This window comes from Penicillium angulare (genome assembly GCF_028827245.1).
Source record: "Penicillium angulare strain IBT 27051 chromosome Unknown utg000007l_segment0_segment0, whole genome shotgun sequence".
Classification (NCBI taxonomy): Eukaryota; Fungi; Ascomycota; class Eurotiomycetes; order Eurotiales; family Aspergillaceae; genus Penicillium; species Penicillium angulare.
Genome location: NW_026623166.1, coordinates 2,092,791 through 2,112,176, shown reverse-complemented (window position 1 = coordinate 2,112,176; position 19,386 = coordinate 2,092,791). Strand labels below are relative to the sequence as shown.

Genomic DNA, 19,386 nt, shown 5'->3' with positions numbered 1-19,386 from the left:
TCCGTGCCAAGTCCCGTGATGCTCCGACCAATGACCAGGCTCCCTCGCGAAGTATATACTGAACTCGGTTTAGCATGCTGATCACTGTGGGGACACTCATCTTGCCCAAGCACACACTCAATGCGGTTTAGCTTGCTAGCGGTTTAGCTTGCTAATCACCCATCTTGCGTCTTAATTATGACTTTCATCATTGGATTATCAGTTGGTTGAATATCATTTCCCAAAAGGACGCTTGTCGGGGACCCGAAGGGATATAGCTCAGGACACCTAGTATAATGGCCAGCATTCGGAACCCATGGATATTTAGACCCTCATCTGTATTGCTCTAACTAGCACAAGCTCTCTCCTCTGCCCTTATCTTCTTTCCACGCCTCTCTACTTAATAATGCCTCTTCCCCTGCGAGCCCTGGGCCGAGGTGGTCCCCAAGTCACTGCTGTCGGCCTCGGTTTCGGAAGTCTCGGCGGATTCTACGGCCCAGCTGGAACACTCGATGAGAAAGTAGCCCTTTTGGAGCATGCACATGCCACCGGACTGCATTTTTGGGATATGGCCGACATTTACGCTGACAGTGAGGATATAGTCGGTGAATGGATTAGGCGATCTGGCAAGCGCGATGACATTTTCCTAGCCACCAAGTTTGGGCTCCAGCGCCAGCCTGATAGAGCGTACAAATCTCGAACTGATCCCGATTACGTGAGAATTGCATGTGAAAAGAGCCTCCGGAGACTCGGGGTGGACACCATTGACCTTTATTACTGCCATCGGGTGGATGGGGTTACGCCCATTGAAAAGACTGTCGAAGCCATGATGGAGCTGAAGAAGTAGGCCTAATCTGCAAATAAAATACAAGCAAGCGATTTCTAATCTCCCATTGTTACAGCCAAGGAAAGATTAAGTATCTTGGTCTGTCGGAGGTCTCAGCAGACACGCTACGTCGGGCGCATATTGTCCACCCTATTGCCGCTCTGCAGATGGAATATAGTCTATTTACACTAGACATCGAATCATCGACCTCGAAGATCCTAAAAACCTGCCGCGAGCTGGGCGTGACTATCGTGGCCTACAGCCCCATTGGACGCGGTGTTCTGACCGGCCAGTTTCGATCTTATGCAGATATTCCCAAGGGCGACTTGCGCTGCCTGTTGCCAAAGTTCTCCGAAGAAAATTTCCCCAATATCTTGGAGTTAGTACAGGGATTGAAAGACGTGGCTGGTGCCCATGGAATCACGCCGGCACAGGTCGCTCTTGCGTGGCTGCTGGCGCAAGGGCAGGATATCATCCCTATCCCGGGCACAAAGTTGACCGCTAAAATGGACGAAAATGCGGCCTCTGCGCTACATCAGTTGAGTGACCAAGACGTGCAAGGTATTCGGACTCTGGTGGAGCGAACGAAAATCCAAGGTACTCGGTACCCTGCGGCGTAAGTATCTCGTTATTGTTTTTAGCCATATGAAGTTAACCAAATGTATAGAATTATGACCACCTTATTTCAAGATACACCGCCACTGTAGAAGTGCAAGAGACTAGACTGCGACATTGCCCGTCCATAACGGGCATTGGGCAATCCAAGTAACGTTATGCCCGGCCACTCTGGGCATTGCCCATGCCCCGTATTTTACATAAAATCACTGAAAATTGATGCATAACTCTGTGAGTTATCGAGATACATTTCCCTTTTTTTGGACATATTTTGTTTACTACACGGCGTATATCGCAATTATCTAGTCGGCTAATTAAATTTATTTGAAATTTATTAGTGTATGGCATCAAGTCAAGTTATATATGGTCAAAGACTTATATTTGTAACTTCAGGAAATAGATGGCTTTGAAGAGGAAAAGGTTGCAGCGTAGAGTTTGAAAAAAAATATATATATATATATTCGTATTTGAAGCCTACGCTAAATAATAACTGTAACCTAGGAGATAATGAGTCTTAAAATTAGTAGGTTTTCCTACTAATATGTTTGAACTGATTAAATTTGAAGTGGGAAGTTATCTAAACCTTTGATCAAAAATAGTGCATAGGTGAAATATTTTGGGCAAATCTTGCGGGAGGTCAGGGTGACCTTGAATTTTGAGAGGTTGGGCATTCTAGTAATGTCCATGGACAGCCTATGGGCAAGCCCACAATGTCCATGGGCTTTCCAATCATTCTGAACAACCAGGGAACAATATTATGATGGGTCAATATATGAGTTTATGATAGATAATCTTTAATTTCAAACATTACCCCTTATACTACTAAGGCCAGGGGGCTTCTATTCTAACAGTCGCAAGTTGAATTCAGTAAAGGTAAACCATCTCTTATTTCTTTCCTTTTGTTCACTACCACCCTTACTTTGTCAATGTTAATTAACACTGATCTTAATCATGTCTCAGCCTAGCTTCTACTCAGATGCTGGCCCGTCATCAGCCCTCCCTAGCAATTTTCCAGACCTTTCCTACGTTACAAACAACGTTTTTGATCAGATATCGATCAAAATATACGCGATAGCCTGCAAGAGACCACGTCTGTAGTAGATTCTGAGTTTCTACAACCAATTTCTGCGCCCTCCTCTCTCCAGCGAGGTGGCCCCGACCGGAGGAAGCTATTCGTTCTCTACGACGTGATGAACGAACAGTCTAAGAAGAAACTTATTGAATGGTGGCGGGCAACTATTAATAAAAAATGACGATAGTGCTAAGAAATGAGAAAGCAGCCCAGACAACTGTAAGGGCCGCAAGCCTAGGGGAACAAAACCTAAGTCCAATTAGTTAATGGTTAATGGGATAAGTATGCGCTTCGACACGTACTTCCAAAAGATCTCACTAACCATGAATAGTTCCGCAGTTGCGGAACTTTGCCGTGGCGGGGGGGCTTAAATGCACGCACTTTCTCCTTTGGGACCCCGATCGATTCCCAGCCCTTATCTCCTGCAACAAAAATTCATATAAAGCTGGATCATATCCCTGCGAACACAAGAAGAAACCTAGTATAATTTCGCTGGCTTGCAAGATGTGGCGAATAACACTATTTTTCAGAAGTTTCTACCTTCGAATTACCGTGACTCTTCTGCGAATCCTGTTCAAATTGACACGCCCAGCGATAGCCACGAAAAATGTCCATGCTGCATTGCAAATTCCAAGTCGCGATGCTGGCAAAAATATCACAGCACATCTATACAAAAAAAATACTCCACCTTCTCGTCCACAGCCAGTCTTGATCAATCTTCACGGGAGCGGAATGATTTTTCCAGCCTTTGGCGACGATGAAGAATTTTGCCATCACGTTTTCCAAAGCACTGACCATGCCGTGATCGACGTCAAATATCGATTGTCTCCCGAGAATCCATTCCCCGCCGCGATCAATGATGTGGAAGATTTTGTCCGATGGGTCATGGCTCAGCCAGAGAAATATGACCTGGCACGGCTGAGCATTTCTGGCTTCAGCTCTGGAGGAAATCTTGCCATCGTCGCTGCTGCTGTACTATTTCCCAAGGATACATTTCACTCCGTTCTCACATTCTACCCCGGAACAAATTTTGCATCTAACCCGGCTGGAAAGATCGCCCCTGATAACTCTGGGAAGCTGATTCCTCCGCGGATAGCCCGCTTCTTCCATCGCTGTTATATTCCTGTGGGTGTTGATGCACGCGATCCTCGAATCTCGCCACTATTTGCGGACCTCTCAAACTTCCCTTCGAAGCTTTTGGTGGTCACTGCTGCTCGAGATAATATGGCACCAGAAACGGAGGAGTTTGCCAAGCGCGTCAAGAAGCAGACTGGTCATGAACCCGTTTTGCAGAGAATGGAGCAGTGTGAGCACGGCTGGGACAAAAATACCAAAGGAGGACCTGTACAGGAGGAGGCTAAGAGAAGGGCTTATTCAATGGCCGTTGATATGCTTAAAGAATAATGTCTCAGAGGTACCCTGTCAGAGCTAAATGTTATAAGCAATCAGGGTGTGAAATACAGATACTGGAAGCTAGTCCCCGCTAAAGGCTACATAAATTACCGCTCAATAATCTCACTGGTGTTTTGTTATCGAAGGAATCTGGATCTCAATATCTGCGCTAGGCTTTCGGTCTAGCCTGTGGAACACAATCTCCTCAACTGGCCCTCCTGAAGGCAGCTTCTAGAGCGTCGTACTATAGCAGATCATGTTAATCAAAGTCATCCTAAATAGAGCGCAGTCAGAGAAAAAGGAGCAATATTTCCAGAAGCCGCTGTTCTGCGATATTACTCGGCTTTTATGGGGCGATTTTGATGTTCTGTTTACGAAATTTGATAGATGTAGACGGCTTTTACGTCTTGGAAATTGACAAAAAGGGCGTCGAAATAGAAGCATCTGATAAGTTGAACGTGATTTGTATGTATAGCCAAAAATGAGAAATCAGCATGAGAGGTTTTGGCATAGCTGCCATGCCATGGGAGTGTATCAGATAAGGATATGTCGATTCCGAGAAAAGTAGTACGCACTAGTACTGAGATGGACCAATGAATTCCTTGAACCGTACTTGAGACGTGTTCTTCTAAATACAAGATGATGTGTAAAATAAGGGGGTTGAATGTGCTGAAGGAATGAAAAATGATGCGGTATTGGATAAAATACATGGACGCTAGTAAAATAGACCTCCACTTTTTCGACAAATGGGTACTTGATGAATAACCCTGTCCTTAGTGGTAAAATACCACCCCTCAGTTCGACACAAAGCTCTCTTGGTGTTTCCAGGGACACGGTGAGCTCATGAAAGAAAAGCCAATTGCATATGAGGATGTCTTGGTCACCTGCGACAGTATACAGCCGAAAAAGCAGCAACTTATGTATGAACTTGCAGTTCGAAATCACTAGCGAGAACCGCGAAAGCGCAAGTCACTAACATTTCACGTCCGTATTCTAGTAAATTGCCCTTTCCACCACCCAAAAATTGGTGGCATCGTTAGACACACATGATCTGTCAATATTGCAAGTGATGGAGATGAAAAGTCTCACGGTTACCTACCCAAGCCGATCCTCGCGCAATATGGAATCTAATCTTGTGTCCTGGTTTACAGTATGCACACTGAAATCATTGACGTTAACAATGAAAAGATTATCAACAGGGCCCACTTTACGGTGTATCATTGGCCCAGCCCCTGCTGATCGTTTGTAGCGCTTCTTCGATAGGACAAATGGCAGTCTCCCAAACAGATCGATCAAAGATCGAATTCCATTTACACGTCAATTATACGGTATTTTGCATATTCAAGCCGTTTTTTACCGGGGGCTCAATTTTCTTGAGGATGTCAAGATTAGGAATTGATGTACTGGCTAGTACTGCGCATGTCCAATAGAACCAGTTGATTGATTGATTAAAAGGTCTCTCGATCGGTTGAGCGATCTCTGTGCCCTATTGTCCGTGCTCTGGTGTGTTACGATACCGTAACCGTATTTTAGTCCTAATACCATACCAATACCCAGGGAAATTGGGTGAACAAACCTATCCCAAAAGGTCATAGCGGTATTGACCGCTTCCTAAGTTTGACATATTACTATTACTAAAATTTTCTATTTCTCCCCCACTCAGTCTTGGCAAAGCTAGACCGATGGCCAACCTAAATTTCGTGCGTTTTGCCGCACAAATGCACTGCATAAAAGATCCATTGCCCGAGCATGTCTATTGAGTATCGCCAAGCTGAAAGCGCAGTATCCGTAAGGATCTCGAACCTGGAGATCAATCTGTGGATGGCGCAACAGCCGTTCAACACATGCAGTATACCCGCTTGCAACAGCAAACATGAGGGCCGTGAAGCCCGAGGGCCCAACCTCATTCAGTGCGATTTCACCTTGCGAGAGAAGAAGAGACACAATACCCAAGTGTTGATTGATCACGGCCACATGCAGGGGTGACGTTCCAGACGGGGCTTTCTCGTTGATCTGAATAGCTTTCTGGGTCAGCAACCTCTGAGCCGTGGCGAGCGAACCCGCCCGACACGCTGCCCATAACGGTGGAACAGCCGGACCAGGCATGGCATTGATACATATCTTCGGCTGTCTCAGAAGCATCTGCAGTAAACGAGGGCTTTGATGCTCCGCTGCTCGCGCAAGAGGGGTAACAGCCCCGCCGTCCGCATCATTCAAACGGAGGCCATCCTGGTCCAAGAGCAGCTGCACTAGCTCCTCATTCTGCTGGTCCACCGCGTGCCACAGCGCCGTGCGCCCCTAGAATCCTGGTGATTGATGTCAAGCTTTGGGTTGAGCAGTAGGGCTTCCACTACCCGTCGGGGCGACCTCCCTTTGAGGGTCTTGACCGCGAGAAGTAGTGCCGTATTTCGGTGGGTGCCGCACCAATTGACATCCAAGCGAGGGTCTCGGGCTAGGATCTGCACTGAGATATGGTCTTCTTTTCGAACTGCGGAATGTAGCGCATTCTGCCCAAGGCGATCTTCGATGCTGACATTCACGCGGGGATCGGTCAGAAGATGGCTTAGAATGGCATGCTCCGAGTATTCCACTGCGTACATCAAAGCGGACATGCCATCGGTGCATCGGCCATTGACATCCAGCGCTGGGTACTGCAACAGGGTTTCAACGATGGCAAAAGTGCCCTTTGCGACAGCGATTGACAACGGCCCTCGACCTTGAAAGTCGCAAATAGACAGCCGTGGGTGATGTTCCAACATGAGATTAACTGCTTGTGGATAGCTCATCTCAATGGCAAGCAGAAGCGTGCTCGTCCCACGGTACTCGGAGTTGGGGCTTGCGTGGTAATGAGTCAACAAAAGGCGCGCAACGTCTAGTCGTCTTGCGAGTATGGCTCGATGAAGGGGTGGCATTTCATCGTAGTGAAGGCAATCAAATAGAGCTTCTGTGCAGATTGCTGCCATTCTCCGGCAGCAAGCCATCAAGCAAACGATGTCGGTTTTACCAAGGATCTTGCAGATCCAGAGTAAGAGTTCATTTGGGAGTTTGTCTAGCATCTTTCCTGTGTAGTATTAAAGCTGATGCAGTTTGGTAGGAAGGGAGGCGAAGCTTTATAACACACGCTCAAATACACCAATCAAGAACATACTCTACCAAGTCTGACCGAGCCCAGGGCTTCGCGTATGGCAAAATAGTCTTTGCCAGGCTGGGAAAGGTTGATGCTAATCCTGGGAGCCCATTTGTCTCTGGGAACCCGTGTGCCATTCCTGGAGACACTGATACTGATCCTGGGAACGGCCATGGCCTCCCCAGAAACCGTGAAGACGATCCCGGATCTGAGTTACCGAAATTCAGCGCCAAAAATTTTCTTCCTCTTTCACTCGGAAACCGTAGATATACATCCTACCCAGGCAGGATCGTGTGTGCTATACGCAACGTACATAAGTAATACAGACTGCCTCCCCCAGCCGACACATTTGTCCGCCATGCATAAAAAATGACATCGGAAGACCATGTCCAGTCGATCCTGATATCCGCTCTCTCTCTAACTAGTATCATGAGGCTGTCTCTGATAGTTCGTTTCCAACAGCCTTGGCATTTCTACCACCTCGACATTACTTTATCGGCTGCGTCTAGTATTTCCTTCGTTCTACTTTCCGGTCTTCGCTGGGGCGAAATCTATGCAGTCTGGTGTCGCACACTGTTGTGGATGACATCGGCTTTTCTTACCGGACAAGTGGTATGTCTAGAAGTTACCATTCTGGCGCAATCAGCTGACTCTTCAGTTTCTTCGGATCCATTTCCAACAATGCGAGAACCCGTTCATTCCGGCTGTCTTACTTAGAACATATGCATCATACGCCGTGGTCTCCAGCCTGGCAAAGATAGCAAGTCCTATCGTTGGAGCCTTTTGCCCGACCGCATCTCACCCGGTGTGTCTGTTCGTTCTCGCCGTTGACTACTTGATGGTGACGATCTGGTATCTGTGGCTTCTTGGTCAGGCAACTTAAGCCCGAACTCGCCTTCAAATTATTTCTTTCTGCGTGTCAGCCTTGTTTGCGATCCCACTGGCAGTTGCAGCGCTAGGCACGCTATGGAAGACTTGGGACATTGCGCTGGAGGTAATTATGTCTTCCCGCGAAAATCGTCCAGCTGCTGACTGTTTTAGATACAAATGATACTGATCCTTACCTGGACCTTGTCAGCCCAGCTCATTGAAGCAAGGTAGACTGCCATGCATCTTCCGCTCACGGATCAAATAGCACAAAGAAGCCTTCCTTGTAGTACATACTGTGTGATCAATGATATTTGGTGCTATAAGATGTAAGCCCATTGGTAAATACTTCTTGATAGTGACGTCGTAGTGGCTTTTCAAATGTCTCGAGCGTGAACCTAGATTATTAATTGCGCCTTTTCGAACGCTGGTCCCCAGTGGTGTTCAACGGTCTGTCGTAAAGTCGTCGGGTAGATCCTTCCGCATCCCAAGTGAAACGAAATGGCAACGGATTGAACTTGTGGGATACGTTTATTGGTTTGATCAGACCCACCCTTAAAACTATGATGCATGTACTAAATGCCCATATTTGATTCATTTTCCAAGCGCCCTCGAGCCGGGGGGCGGGGTCCCCCAGAGACCTCCTTTATGGGGGTCGGCGAGGCAATTTCCAATTGCCGGGGGTGCCCCCCAAGGCGACGGGTAAGATTTGCCGGCCATTCTCCATTTGCACCCATCTTTCATGCTCTCAAGTGGAGCAAAAATCACGCGTCAATCAATAATGTTGGGCCACTGTTCCCAAGCGTGTCTTTCATCAAGGCACTTGAAACCAAGTCGCATATCACCTTTTCAGCCTGTCCTGTAGCCATACTCACTGCTCTGCCCAAGTGATTGAGCTCAATATATGGGAAGTTGCAGACTGAGCCTAAGCATTCTATCATTCTGAAGATGCCCTTGGACCTACTCTCTATTCCCGGTTCCGTCGTCTTCTTGTAGCCGACTACTCGAAGGGATGTCGGGGCTCCACTCCAACTTCTCGGTACGATATCAACGACTTATGACGTGAAGACGTCCGTATCGATCCTAGCCGTGTGCAAGCAGATGATCGAGAAAGGGCCTTAGTCTTCCGCTCGCTGAGCCATCGCTGTCAAGGTCGCATCATCCCCAGGATTTGAACATTGATAACCAAGAATCTTTCAGAGGCACAAGAGGAAATTGCGTTGCTGATTCCGAAGTGGAGCATTCATTGTTGAGAGCTTGATAGGTGATGTGAAGTGTCTGAATTAACTTGGCTGCATGGCTGAGGCCAAAGGCGACTGTTGTCTATTTACCAACCACCAGTATGGGAAGGGGAGTGGTCGACAAATCCGAAGCTGAAGCGCGAATGCTCTTGAATTCTATGCGCTGCACAAATTGATGATGGCTGGATAATAGATGTAATGGATGCAGAGGTATGACGGGGCCGCAGTAGTGTGGGCGTCTTGCCCGTCGCCTTGGGGGGGCACCCCCGGCAATTGGAAATTGCCTTGTCGACCCCCATAAAGGGGGTCTCTGGGGGGACCCCGCCCCCCGGCTCGAGGGCGCTTGGAAAATGAATCAAATACGGGCATGGGCGATGAACATCCTCCTAATGGGCGAGGTCGATTTTTCTGGAAAAGTGATGTAATACCAAGTCATCAGCAGTTGTGCACACGTGGCGCAGGCATCCCCCGCCCGTCGTGAAAAGAGCGTGTATTGCGACAGTTAGACGAAATATCGCATTCCAGAAGGCCGACTTCAGATATCCAGGCGTCAAAAGCGGTGGTCAGTAGGGGGAGAATGACGGGGCAACGCGTGAGCGCGTGGTGCATATTTACCACCCGCAACCTCAGCTAGCTGTTAGCACCACCGTAAAGCCACGAAGAGGCCTTATCAGTCCTACGAAGTCCAGCGAACATTTGGGCCGATCAAGATGTTCCGCATCTGGACTAGTGTTTGACACCTTCTGCCTTTCACTTGCCCTCGCCGTGTAAGCGCCTTGTATGAAGAATTGAATGAGCTACGGGGACATACCACGAGCACTTTTCAACTGAAATGAACGCTTACTGAATTGATTCTTCTCCAAGGACTAAGCACACGGTGAGTTGATTCCAGCACGGAAAGTCGACTTGCATAAGCCGATTTTCGCAAAAGGACAATCTCCAAAGTCACGGCCCACTCCGGTCGCACAACCTCGCTTGGAGAAAGTATTGAACCCACAGGATAGGGCTGTTGGCCTGACTTGCTCGCCGGAGCGAGTGCATATAACCAGACTGAGAAGGCTGAGACGACAGCACCACATTTGACACGTCTCTTTCGGTGACAATGGCCTCGAAAATTCCATGCACCTCCTCTCGACATACAACGCAGTGTTTCGGATCTGGGCTCAGTCAGCATTGGTTGTTTGGTGTCCGCAGTCAAGACGAAGGGAAATGAATGAGAACTTTTCAATACTGATGAACATCGCAGATATGTCTTGCCGCTCTGTAGTGGTTCTACATGCTTCACCATGTGGCAACTGTGAGACAGCATAATGTCTGCCCATTGCATTTGCCCAATAGATGAAATTCTAGTTGGAAGTCATATATGTCTATATGCCCTTGGTCCCTGATCGTGGGCTGGTCTTTGCATCTTGGTCACTGGCAATCACTGCTTGTGTTTCGATAGTTGATCCTCTGAGACACTCACTGGCAGCTTACCATGGGTGAGTTGAAAAGACAACTTAGGCTTTCCTGGCTGTCTAGAGTAGTGAGGCTATTAGCTCGGCATTTGATGTCTGTCCGAATACAATTCCCACGTCCACCACTCCGTCGATCACCGAGATTTCGAAGGAATCAAACGGGTGGTTTTGATAGGGAGAATTGATCCTGGATAAAAGAAAGGATCGGAATGCACCAGGGGCTTCGAGTTGAAGCGGAGGGCACATGACCAAATCGGTTCTATCAGTGTTAAGGGCTTCGGTGTTTTGTGGCGCTTCGGTCAGTCTCGGACATCTGCTTTCGTCCTCTTTCTGGATTTGGAAACACTTGAGACATATCGTTGAGGTGATTGAGTCAGCCGTTCTTGCGCTAGCGAAATACCCGTGGTGAGCCTCCAACGTGCTTTAGGTGTACCGATGAATAGAGCAATACATGCCGACTTTCGATGACACTTCCCCCATCGAGTTGTGTCCCGTCGTGACAACTAGGCTGCCTTCCGTCAAAGCAACCCTTGCTCCCGGCGCTTGAGGCTGGCCCTTTCGGCTCGAATGATCTTGATCAGAAACCAGACGGCGAAAGGTGGCGTTGTACGGAAGATCTAGTGTTCGATGATGGCAAATAGACCGAAAGATGTTCCATTTTAACCTTAGGAAAGGGCAGGCGATTTCCCCAATAACCTCTTGTTGTGACATAACATGCACTGAGAGCCGTCTGGCCACAAGGACATCTCGCAAACACGCCAGAATGGGACTAAATATCTGGCAATAGGTCCCTCTGTAGACCTGCCTGGGAAAATCATGCATCCCTCATAGTAGAATCACCCGCCATGAGTAGAAAAGCCACTTTCTTGCCTGGCCTCTCCTCCGAGCGATATTTGCCGCAGTGAAACCACCACCGAGGTCATTTTGAAGTATAGTAAACAAGTAATATCTGACTGATACAGGCACTCAGCATGGTCAGACAGCTTCCGTTAGAGAAGTCTCTAGTGTCAAATCCGTGACTTCAAGCTTTGAGGTCGCGGTCAATACCATTCATGGAAGCAACCTCGGAATATCCCACTTGAGCCTACTCGGCAGTGTTCGTGCCAACGATTATGATTCGCGATAGTGGATGTGTATCTGGTAGAGCCTAATCCCTCTTGTCCCTCGACGATGAGCGAGTAGCTTCATTCAAATACCACACCACCAAAGCCCTATCAGGGCGAAGCTGTGATTGGGAGCTACTCCGATTCAAGTCGGACTAGTTGGCCTTTAGCTTCGGGGACGCGGTGAGCGCCCACAAGGCTATGCTGCCGTAATATGCCCCTGTAATGTATGGAAGCCCCCTCATGAAGTCAAATTTTCGGTTGACCTTGCTGCTTATCTCACTGTTGAACGTCGCATCCCTGTCAACGCAGCGCTCTCAAGATTGGTTGCAAGTCTGATTGCACAATTAGCTTGGGTGTGTAAAGCCTAATTTGCCATCCATAGAGCACTATTCGGACCATTGGAGCTCCCTGCTGGCCTCCTTTCTATTTGTCCGACACGGTTTCCCGCTCACAGACGGTTGGATTGTCAAGAGCGTGAGCTGGTGTAGCCCCAGCGAGAAGAGAATATAAAGAAGAATCAGCCGTTGGAAAAGCGCAAAGTAGAACGATCCAATTTTCGTGGAAATTCAACGCTCGTGTATCGATGCTCACTTGTGAGATGAACTCATCGCGAAGAAGCCCAGCGGAGAAGTGTTTGGGAAATGACGTCACGCGAAGTTAGCTGCGGCAAGTAGTCAGCGACGCGTCGGACCATTTAAAAACAGCGACCCAAGTCTGCTTCCGTCGGCGTATGCCGTCCTGAACATTCACAAGGCACTGGAAAGGTTGGCACTCTCTTCATGTTTGAAGTTGCTTCGTAATTCGGCCCATCAGAAAGCCCGCACAGCCACGTGCACACGATGTCGCGATTTGATGCCGGTGCTGGAACAGAGCCGCATCATTGGAATTGGCTCCTCAGATCTCCATATGTAGAGTCAAGTTTCAATCAACTTGATCCTCTCGGAGTATGTATGATCGGGTATCACCCCTTCCAACCGACAATCAATCGTACCGCAGACGCATCATAAGTGGCCATGCCGACAGCGAGATGGCCACCATAGGCCTATAAGTAGTACTCTTGAATAGCTCTGCCTCTAGATAAATGTGAGGCCCACGTTGAACAGGCTTAGCTCACAGCGTGACAAGAGCACGTCCCTTCAGCACCTTTACAGATGACCAAGGCGGAAGACGCTGATGCAAAGTGGCCTTGTCTAATGACAATGGAGATCCGCCATCGGAATGCATAATGCGGATCCAACAGTAGGACTTGTCATAAACTGTTCATTTTGTGTGGGTGTTGACTTGGGTGAGGTGAGACAGGGAGCCACGCTAGCCGTCCACTGTTAACCTCCAGAGCCTGACTGCAGCAGGCTTCGCGTCTAATGCCGCTTAAAACCAAGCTCTTGACAAGAGACGACGGCATTACCAATGAGCGGGGGTCAGGTAATAAATCTTTCGATCTATGTGAGAGGTCTGCTGGAACAATAGTCAGATATACTAATGTAAATGCAGGGGGGGCGGATGCGATAAAAAGCCACCTGGTGGGTAATGTGGGTAATGCGCTTCTTATAGTAGACTCGTAGTGCGATTGGGAATTCGTCTCCAGAGCAGGTGTGGAAGGGTATTTTGAGCTGATACAATCATGCAGTGGCTGTGTGGGGAGCGTGCGGTAACCAGTCGCACGATAGGCAGTGTTAGCATCCAGAGAGGAGGAATAAGGATAGGTCAGCATGAAAGGGGATACTCTTGTCAATGCCGAAAGTAGCTGATACATGTGGAAACAGACGTGAGCGCAACCCTTGCCAGCTAAGAAGTGGTTCAATATGGCTGCATAACTAACCGCAGTCCTCATCGCTCCGAAATGAGCGATAATCCGTAGCTTGAGATATGAAGGTTGGTTTTCGTGACTGCGGGCTCTATGCCCATTGAGTGTGCGAAGCTCGCTCTTGTTAGTTGAACGCTCTCCCAGTGTACATAAAAAAGATCGATGAGTTAGAGCTGACACTGAATTTGCTTGGCGAAACTGGCCAACCCATTCCCTGCTGAAGCCAATAAGGTTGACGAGGGGCTATTTCCATCATTCAATCACATGGAGCACGATGGTATCGGCAAGGGCTGATTGCAGGCAGATGAATGTTTATTCATCCTGGGAGAGCCGGATCAGATGGAGTGTGGGCGGATGATGTTGAAACCATCGATATAGCCTTGCAGTGCCCTGGGCTTGTGTTTCATTTTAGTGGCACGCGCCATGTATGGCGTACACACTGGCTCGCTGCCGGTGTATCGACAGGCTCTGTGAAGGGTCAATGATCTGTCATGAGCGAATTGTTTGAGAAGTGCCATCACTCACCCACGTTCTATACCGTGAAGGTTTGAACCATCGAGGCGCGGATTAATTTGGACAATGTAGCGCAAAGAGCCGGATGGGAAAGAGCGAGATCAGCCGATATGAATTACGTACTTGATGGCATCACATCCTCATAGTTGATGTGGTTGACGAGCTGTTTCTTCTTTATAGCGTCTTTTGGTCTTGCAAACGAAGTCGCAAGGCTAGAGACGCCTCAATATAGAGTGCGTCTCTTGTATTCGAGGTGGAATCGGCCTTGCCTTGGGTACATGATGGGTGCTCTGTCCGACAGCTGGTCCCTTGCTACCGAGTCAAAGATCGAGAGGGTAGAAAGCTTCATGAGCCATCCAGCATCCGGAATAGCCCACGCCGGGACTTGGGAAGGGGGCCGTGAATATGTCTGCCACAGAAGATACATCAGCTCTATGTACATAGACTTAATCAAGGATGAAGGGATACGGATCACACTCAGCGTTCGCCGGTATTCGTGATGTATCCACCCATACACATTTCTGTAGGAGGTCCCTATGATAGAAGTTCGTTCGATCAGCGACTGACCTCATGGAGTTGTTATTGGGCCTGCCGTATAAAAAGGCTTTACCGTAATTTATCAGGGGTAGAGAGCCTGTCATGGTTGTCATCGAATGTGTTCAGATCTGACTGTACACAGACCGCCCAAGAAGCTCTACTGTGAGATCGTTAGATATGACATAGTGCCTTTTTCATGGGTCGGATGAAATCAACACCTCACCTTGGTACATGTCTTGCTGCCCCAGTGGACAGATTGGAAGCCTAGTGGAATCCGAGGAATAAACGGCGTTAGTGTAAGCTTTAAATAAGGAAGGGTGGTACTCACGTATTGAAATCTTTGTATATTGGGCCTTGAGGAAGAGTGTCATCAGTAAGAGATAGGTACACTTGAGCTGATGGCTGGGTACACTTACAAGTATAGACAAAAGGAGATGATCAGAATTCAACCTTCGCAAATGAGATGTGCGAAGAGAGATGCAAGAAGAAAGTCAAGAAAGACGGATGGGGGCATATTTATACCCTTCAGGGCGGAGTTTCTCGTCTTTCGCTTGGATCAAAAGCGGCAGATTGTGAGACTTTCTGATTATTTATGGGCAAGAGGAAATGCCCTAGAGAAAATTTTTTTACTTACCAGCGATGAGCAAACAGGAGCAGCAAAGACCGAATGACAAATAGTTGGCAAGTAGTCAAGGTTCAGGTAGACTACGAGGCCAGAGGAGGCCCCCCAGCAGAATAAAATTGCGGCTAATTGAGACACCAGAGTTCATTCACCAGCAGATTCGGTTGAATCAACAGCGATGGGCAAAGATGAGGTGTCCCAAGAATATGCGCAATGACAAATAGTTGTCAAGGAGGAATCATCGAGGGAGAGTTCTAGTGCGGGTAAGACTAATTGGGCATGTAGAAAACGAGGTCGTAAACTTTATTCACTCGCGAATCAGTTGACTCAACGAGCATGAGCAGAGGAAAATTCTCCCAACAGTATATGGAACGGCAGACATTTGTGGCAAAGTGAAAGTTGAGGCGAGCACCATGAGGCCCTCGTTTTAATTCCTGACTTGACTACTTTCGTGACTTTTCTCTCACCCATTAACTGGCGGAAAAACACACGCCCTGAAGGGAACGTGAAAGCTATCATTCACCCTCAAGCATAATGTGAACCGTGGGCAGCCCAAATTGGCAAGACCATAACAATGCATGGTCATTAAGTTGAGCCAACACGGGTACCTTGAATCCGCACCGGTGCGGCCCGTGGGTCGAGGTGGAGCCACCATATCCGCTCTGGTGCTTCAACGTTGAGTGGACGACAGTGAATGATCAGCGAGGAAAGCCAGAAGCCCTCAGAGAATGATGGTGAATGAGAGATTGCTCAGTTTTGTGCTACCCCCGAAAACTCTCCACATCGTCCTTGGAATCGCTCCATTACATTTCGGCCGTTCCAGCAAAAGGGGGGTGTTGGGCATACACTACTCTACGAAAGACGCAAAAGTGCGTCCCGCCAAAAGTTGAGAATTGGAGACAGTTATTCACTAAGTTGATATGCCATGGGGCTTTTGATAGTAATACCATAATCAGAGTATATTGACAATCACCAAGAACGCAGAGCTCTCTGCAGCCTCCGCTTCCAATCTAGGTCAGTTGATACCAGCCCTTAAGTAGAATATGTGGACACATGGGACTCTGCACAAGTCCAGTAATGGATGTATGGAGGAATACCCTTGAATAGCAATCATGTAGGCATGCCTTCTCTCAATGTGCAGCAAATACAAAACCTGTCAAGCCGCGTACCTCTTCACAATAAGCCGCCAGAACTTGGGCATACTGTAGTCAAGCGGAGGTGACATGGAAGCCGCACGCAATTCGACGGGCCTCTCCAAAGTAGACCAATTGCCTGACCACAATCCTCCCCCATGGCACTTTCGCACGCGCAGCATAATGCTGAGGACCTTCATTCTGACTCACGTCTCTGAGGTCACCGTACCACTACTGTGAACCATGGACGAGCCAGCTCTTTGCCCTCCGATTGCAACTGCGCCAATTTTGTGATTCGACCAGCACTTTCTGTGAGTCAGGAATACTACACACCCAGATAGAATGAACGGTCCCGGTGCTGTCTGTCGCGACATGATTGGCGATCCATTCGCCAGCATCGTCCAGCTCATGGGTCAAGACCGGTGAAGACATTGTATCGACCGCCAGAACCGTCCTCGGTGAGAAATTTGCACTGCTGGTATCTGCGAGAAAGCGTAGCTGAAGTCCATAAAAGCAGGCTCCTCCCCCGATCCATTTGTCTTTCTTCACACATCGCGGCCGCGGTGTGTCGCCTCTGGCCTTCGGGCCTGAGGTTTCCGTGACGACGGCTGTTGCTGATCCAAGCCCAGTGACATAAGAACAGTGCTTCGCAGGGGGGCGCTGCGTTACCAAGTTCTCCGCAGGAGACCGCTGTGTCAAATAAGTTCTCCGTAAGGAAAAATGCGTTACCAAGAGGATCCGCAGGGACATCTGCGACACCAAGAGGCTCCGCAGGAGAGAGCTGCGAAATCAAGCCCCTCTAGCAATGTGCAAGCACCTCTGCGTGGTGCTAGGGACCAGTATTCATCTCCCCTGGGGACTGCAACTCCCATGGGGACTGAAGAAGCCAAGACTTGCACAGTAGATAGACTAAAGCATGAGCCATGGCAGCCCACTGGGAAATGCAATCATCAAATTATCAGTTCAGTCGATTCAAAGCTCTCTCGTAGGCCATACCTAGTGTCGTATTTAGTAAAATCGCTTTACGCAATAGGTTTCTCGACATGCCCACTGATGAGCCAATTCAAAGCGGTCGTCTCGAACTGCACGAGACATATGTTAAAAGTAGGCAGTTTGTCTGAATGATTCCCTCATTCGCGAACCCAATGCCAGGACCCCGTCCAGGCAGGATCTTCGTGACGCTGACCAATAAGGTGACCTGAGCCGTCAAAGATCGTCCGGCCTTGAAAAGTGGGAAATGGTGCTGAGAGCGACTTTGAGGTGATGCGATTCTTGATGGGAGTGATTCTTGATGGGAGTGATTCTTGATGGGAGTGATTCTTGATGGGAGTGATTCTTGATGGGAGTGATTCTTGATGGGTGAGTGTTGACGTTGACTCGTCGGGCTACAAACATGCGGTGAAGCGGTGAACGGCACTCATTGCTCAGGTTCACAGTGGCTGATCTGCCCTCGACCCACTTCGCGCGTCCACTCGCTATTGTCCCATGGGCGCCCCAGGTATACATCCTCTCCAAGAATTCTCGTAGATCCAAGTTTGCTCCTTTGCGATTCCATCATAAGTACCTTCAGGGAATCGACATCTCCCCATCGCTTGACATCAACAATCCCTGCCTCATCATGGCACAGTTGGATCCGTCGTCTGCCGAACGTGCTCGCACGGGAATTGCGAATTTCGAGAGAACAATTGAAGCTTTGGGCAACAGATCTGCCTCACCAGTCCCGACAGCATCCTCGCAAAAGACAGGCGACTCAAACAAGTCCAGTCACAAACACTCGAACCGAAGAGAACCTAGTGACGGAATACAAAAACGAGTGCGATATCCATCGAATGATCCGCGTACTCAGCGGAATAAATCACTACACTCTTGTGACAACACATGTCGAAGGCAATCTCAGTATGAGAGGGGAAGGACACGTCAGCATGGGGGCGGGCGTTCAGGGCGTTCAGGGCGTTCAGGTGAACATCACTGAATGGCCTGAAGGTAAAGCGGCAAGAGAAGATTTCCCGACCAATAAAGAAAACATAAATGGTGTCTAGCTATTGGTCTGTTTATGAATAGGGAAAACTTAAATGCTACCCTCGATTTCCCTGTGTATTAATGTTCAATCGGTCTCGGTTGCCCATAGATTTGGAGCCAACGCGACATAAGGGCGTTGTCATGCTTGCTTTGCAAGCAGATCAAAGCATATACTCAGCCTGTCATACATGTCGCATGATGGCCTGGCTATCAATTCGCGCAGGTGATGATACACCAAAATCTCCTGCAGTGAATCGAACTTGTTCATAACTTCATGTACTTGAGGACACATCTCTACATAGGCTAGGGTATCTTCCAATACCGATATTATGTGATAAGTTTAGAAACAATACGATTATATGAAAGGCGGAGCGATGATGAATAGATCAAAATTCTTGGTAGGCTCGGAGGTTTGGGGTCAATAGTGTGTATACATAGATCCAATTCTATGCTTGGTTTTCCTTCTTACCATCGCACACAATGAATATTTGCTTCACATCACAGATAAGCCATTTCAATAATTTTCTGCTCTGTGCACCTGATCTAGACGGCTCTCTAAAATCGGACGAAGGTCATCGTGTTCCAAGAGATGGTTTATGAGATCATGCCCACTATCAGCGTATAACATTCGCTTGATCTCTCGGCACATGTATGGAGGTGGTAAAAAGCCTATGGTAAGCAGGCTGATGAGAGCATTTATATAATTGTCGGCTTTTTTTCACCATCAACATGGCGAAGACTATCTCGCACCGAGTCTACACAGGATGCAAATAGTTCGGGTGCGGCGTTCTCTGACCATGATGCGAGAATATAAGCGTCGACAGTATTATATTCAATATAAAGACAAGGCTCATCCATCAAGGTAACTATTGAAAGTCAGCCATGAAATATATCTCAGTAAGGGAGATGAACTGACACCAAGTGTGTATATGTCCGCTTGTGGACGTGAAATGTGAAAATTCCACTTTTGGGTCGGAGAGAAATGATATGCTGAGACTTCTGCGAGCTTGTAGGAGAGTCATACGCCCTGAAGTGCGAATCTTGCTGCTTTTATAGGAATAATACATAGTATTTTT

At 48.1% G+C, this 19,386-nt stretch overlaps 5 protein-coding genes across 5 annotated transcripts; 3 read left to right on the top strand and 2 right to left on the bottom strand.

The window, feature by feature from the left end:
• Window positions 1-385: 385 nt before the first annotated feature.
• On the top strand, window positions 386-1,512 carry N7478_010065 (uncharacterized protein; the record flags this gene model as incomplete). The annotated part of the gene is made up of 3 exons (XM_056926279.1): window positions 386-822; window positions 882-1,421; window positions 1,473-1,512. The coding sequence occupies 3 exons, from the start codon at window positions 386-388 to the stop codon at window positions 1,510-1,512; spliced, it is 1,017 nt and encodes a 338-aa protein (XP_056775649.1).
• Window positions 1,513-2,996: 1,484 nt separating this feature from the next.
• Window positions 2,997-3,896, top strand: N7478_010064 (esterase/lipase; the record flags this gene model as incomplete). The annotated part of the gene is made up of 1 exon (XM_056926278.1): window positions 2,997-3,896. The coding sequence occupies one exon, from the start codon at window positions 2,997-2,999 to the stop codon at window positions 3,894-3,896; it is 900 nt and encodes a 299-aa protein (XP_056775648.1).
• A 1,662-nt stretch (window positions 3,897-5,558) lies between these two features.
• On the bottom strand, window positions 5,559-6,940 carry N7478_010063 (uncharacterized protein; the record flags this gene model as incomplete). Its single annotated transcript, XM_056926277.1, has 2 exons — window positions 5,559-6,182; window positions 6,239-6,940. The coding sequence occupies 2 exons, from the start codon at window positions 6,938-6,940 to the stop codon at window positions 5,559-5,561; spliced, it is 1,326 nt and encodes a 441-aa protein (XP_056775647.1).
• Window positions 6,941-16,497: 9,557 nt separating this feature from the next.
• Window positions 16,498-16,723, bottom strand: N7478_010062 (uncharacterized protein; the record flags this gene model as incomplete). Its single annotated transcript, XM_056926276.1, has 2 exons — window positions 16,498-16,596; window positions 16,625-16,723. 2 exons carry the CDS (start codon window positions 16,721-16,723, stop codon window positions 16,498-16,500), a joined length of 198 nt encoding a protein of 65 aa, XP_056775646.1.
• A 1,186-nt stretch (window positions 16,724-17,909) lies between these two features.
• On the top strand, window positions 17,910-18,330 carry N7478_010061 (uncharacterized protein; the record flags this gene model as incomplete). Its single annotated transcript, XM_056926275.1, has 2 exons — window positions 17,910-17,940; window positions 18,056-18,330. 2 exons carry the CDS (start codon window positions 17,910-17,912, stop codon window positions 18,328-18,330), a joined length of 306 nt encoding a protein of 101 aa, XP_056775645.1.
• Window positions 18,331-19,386: the final 1,056 nt, after the last annotated feature.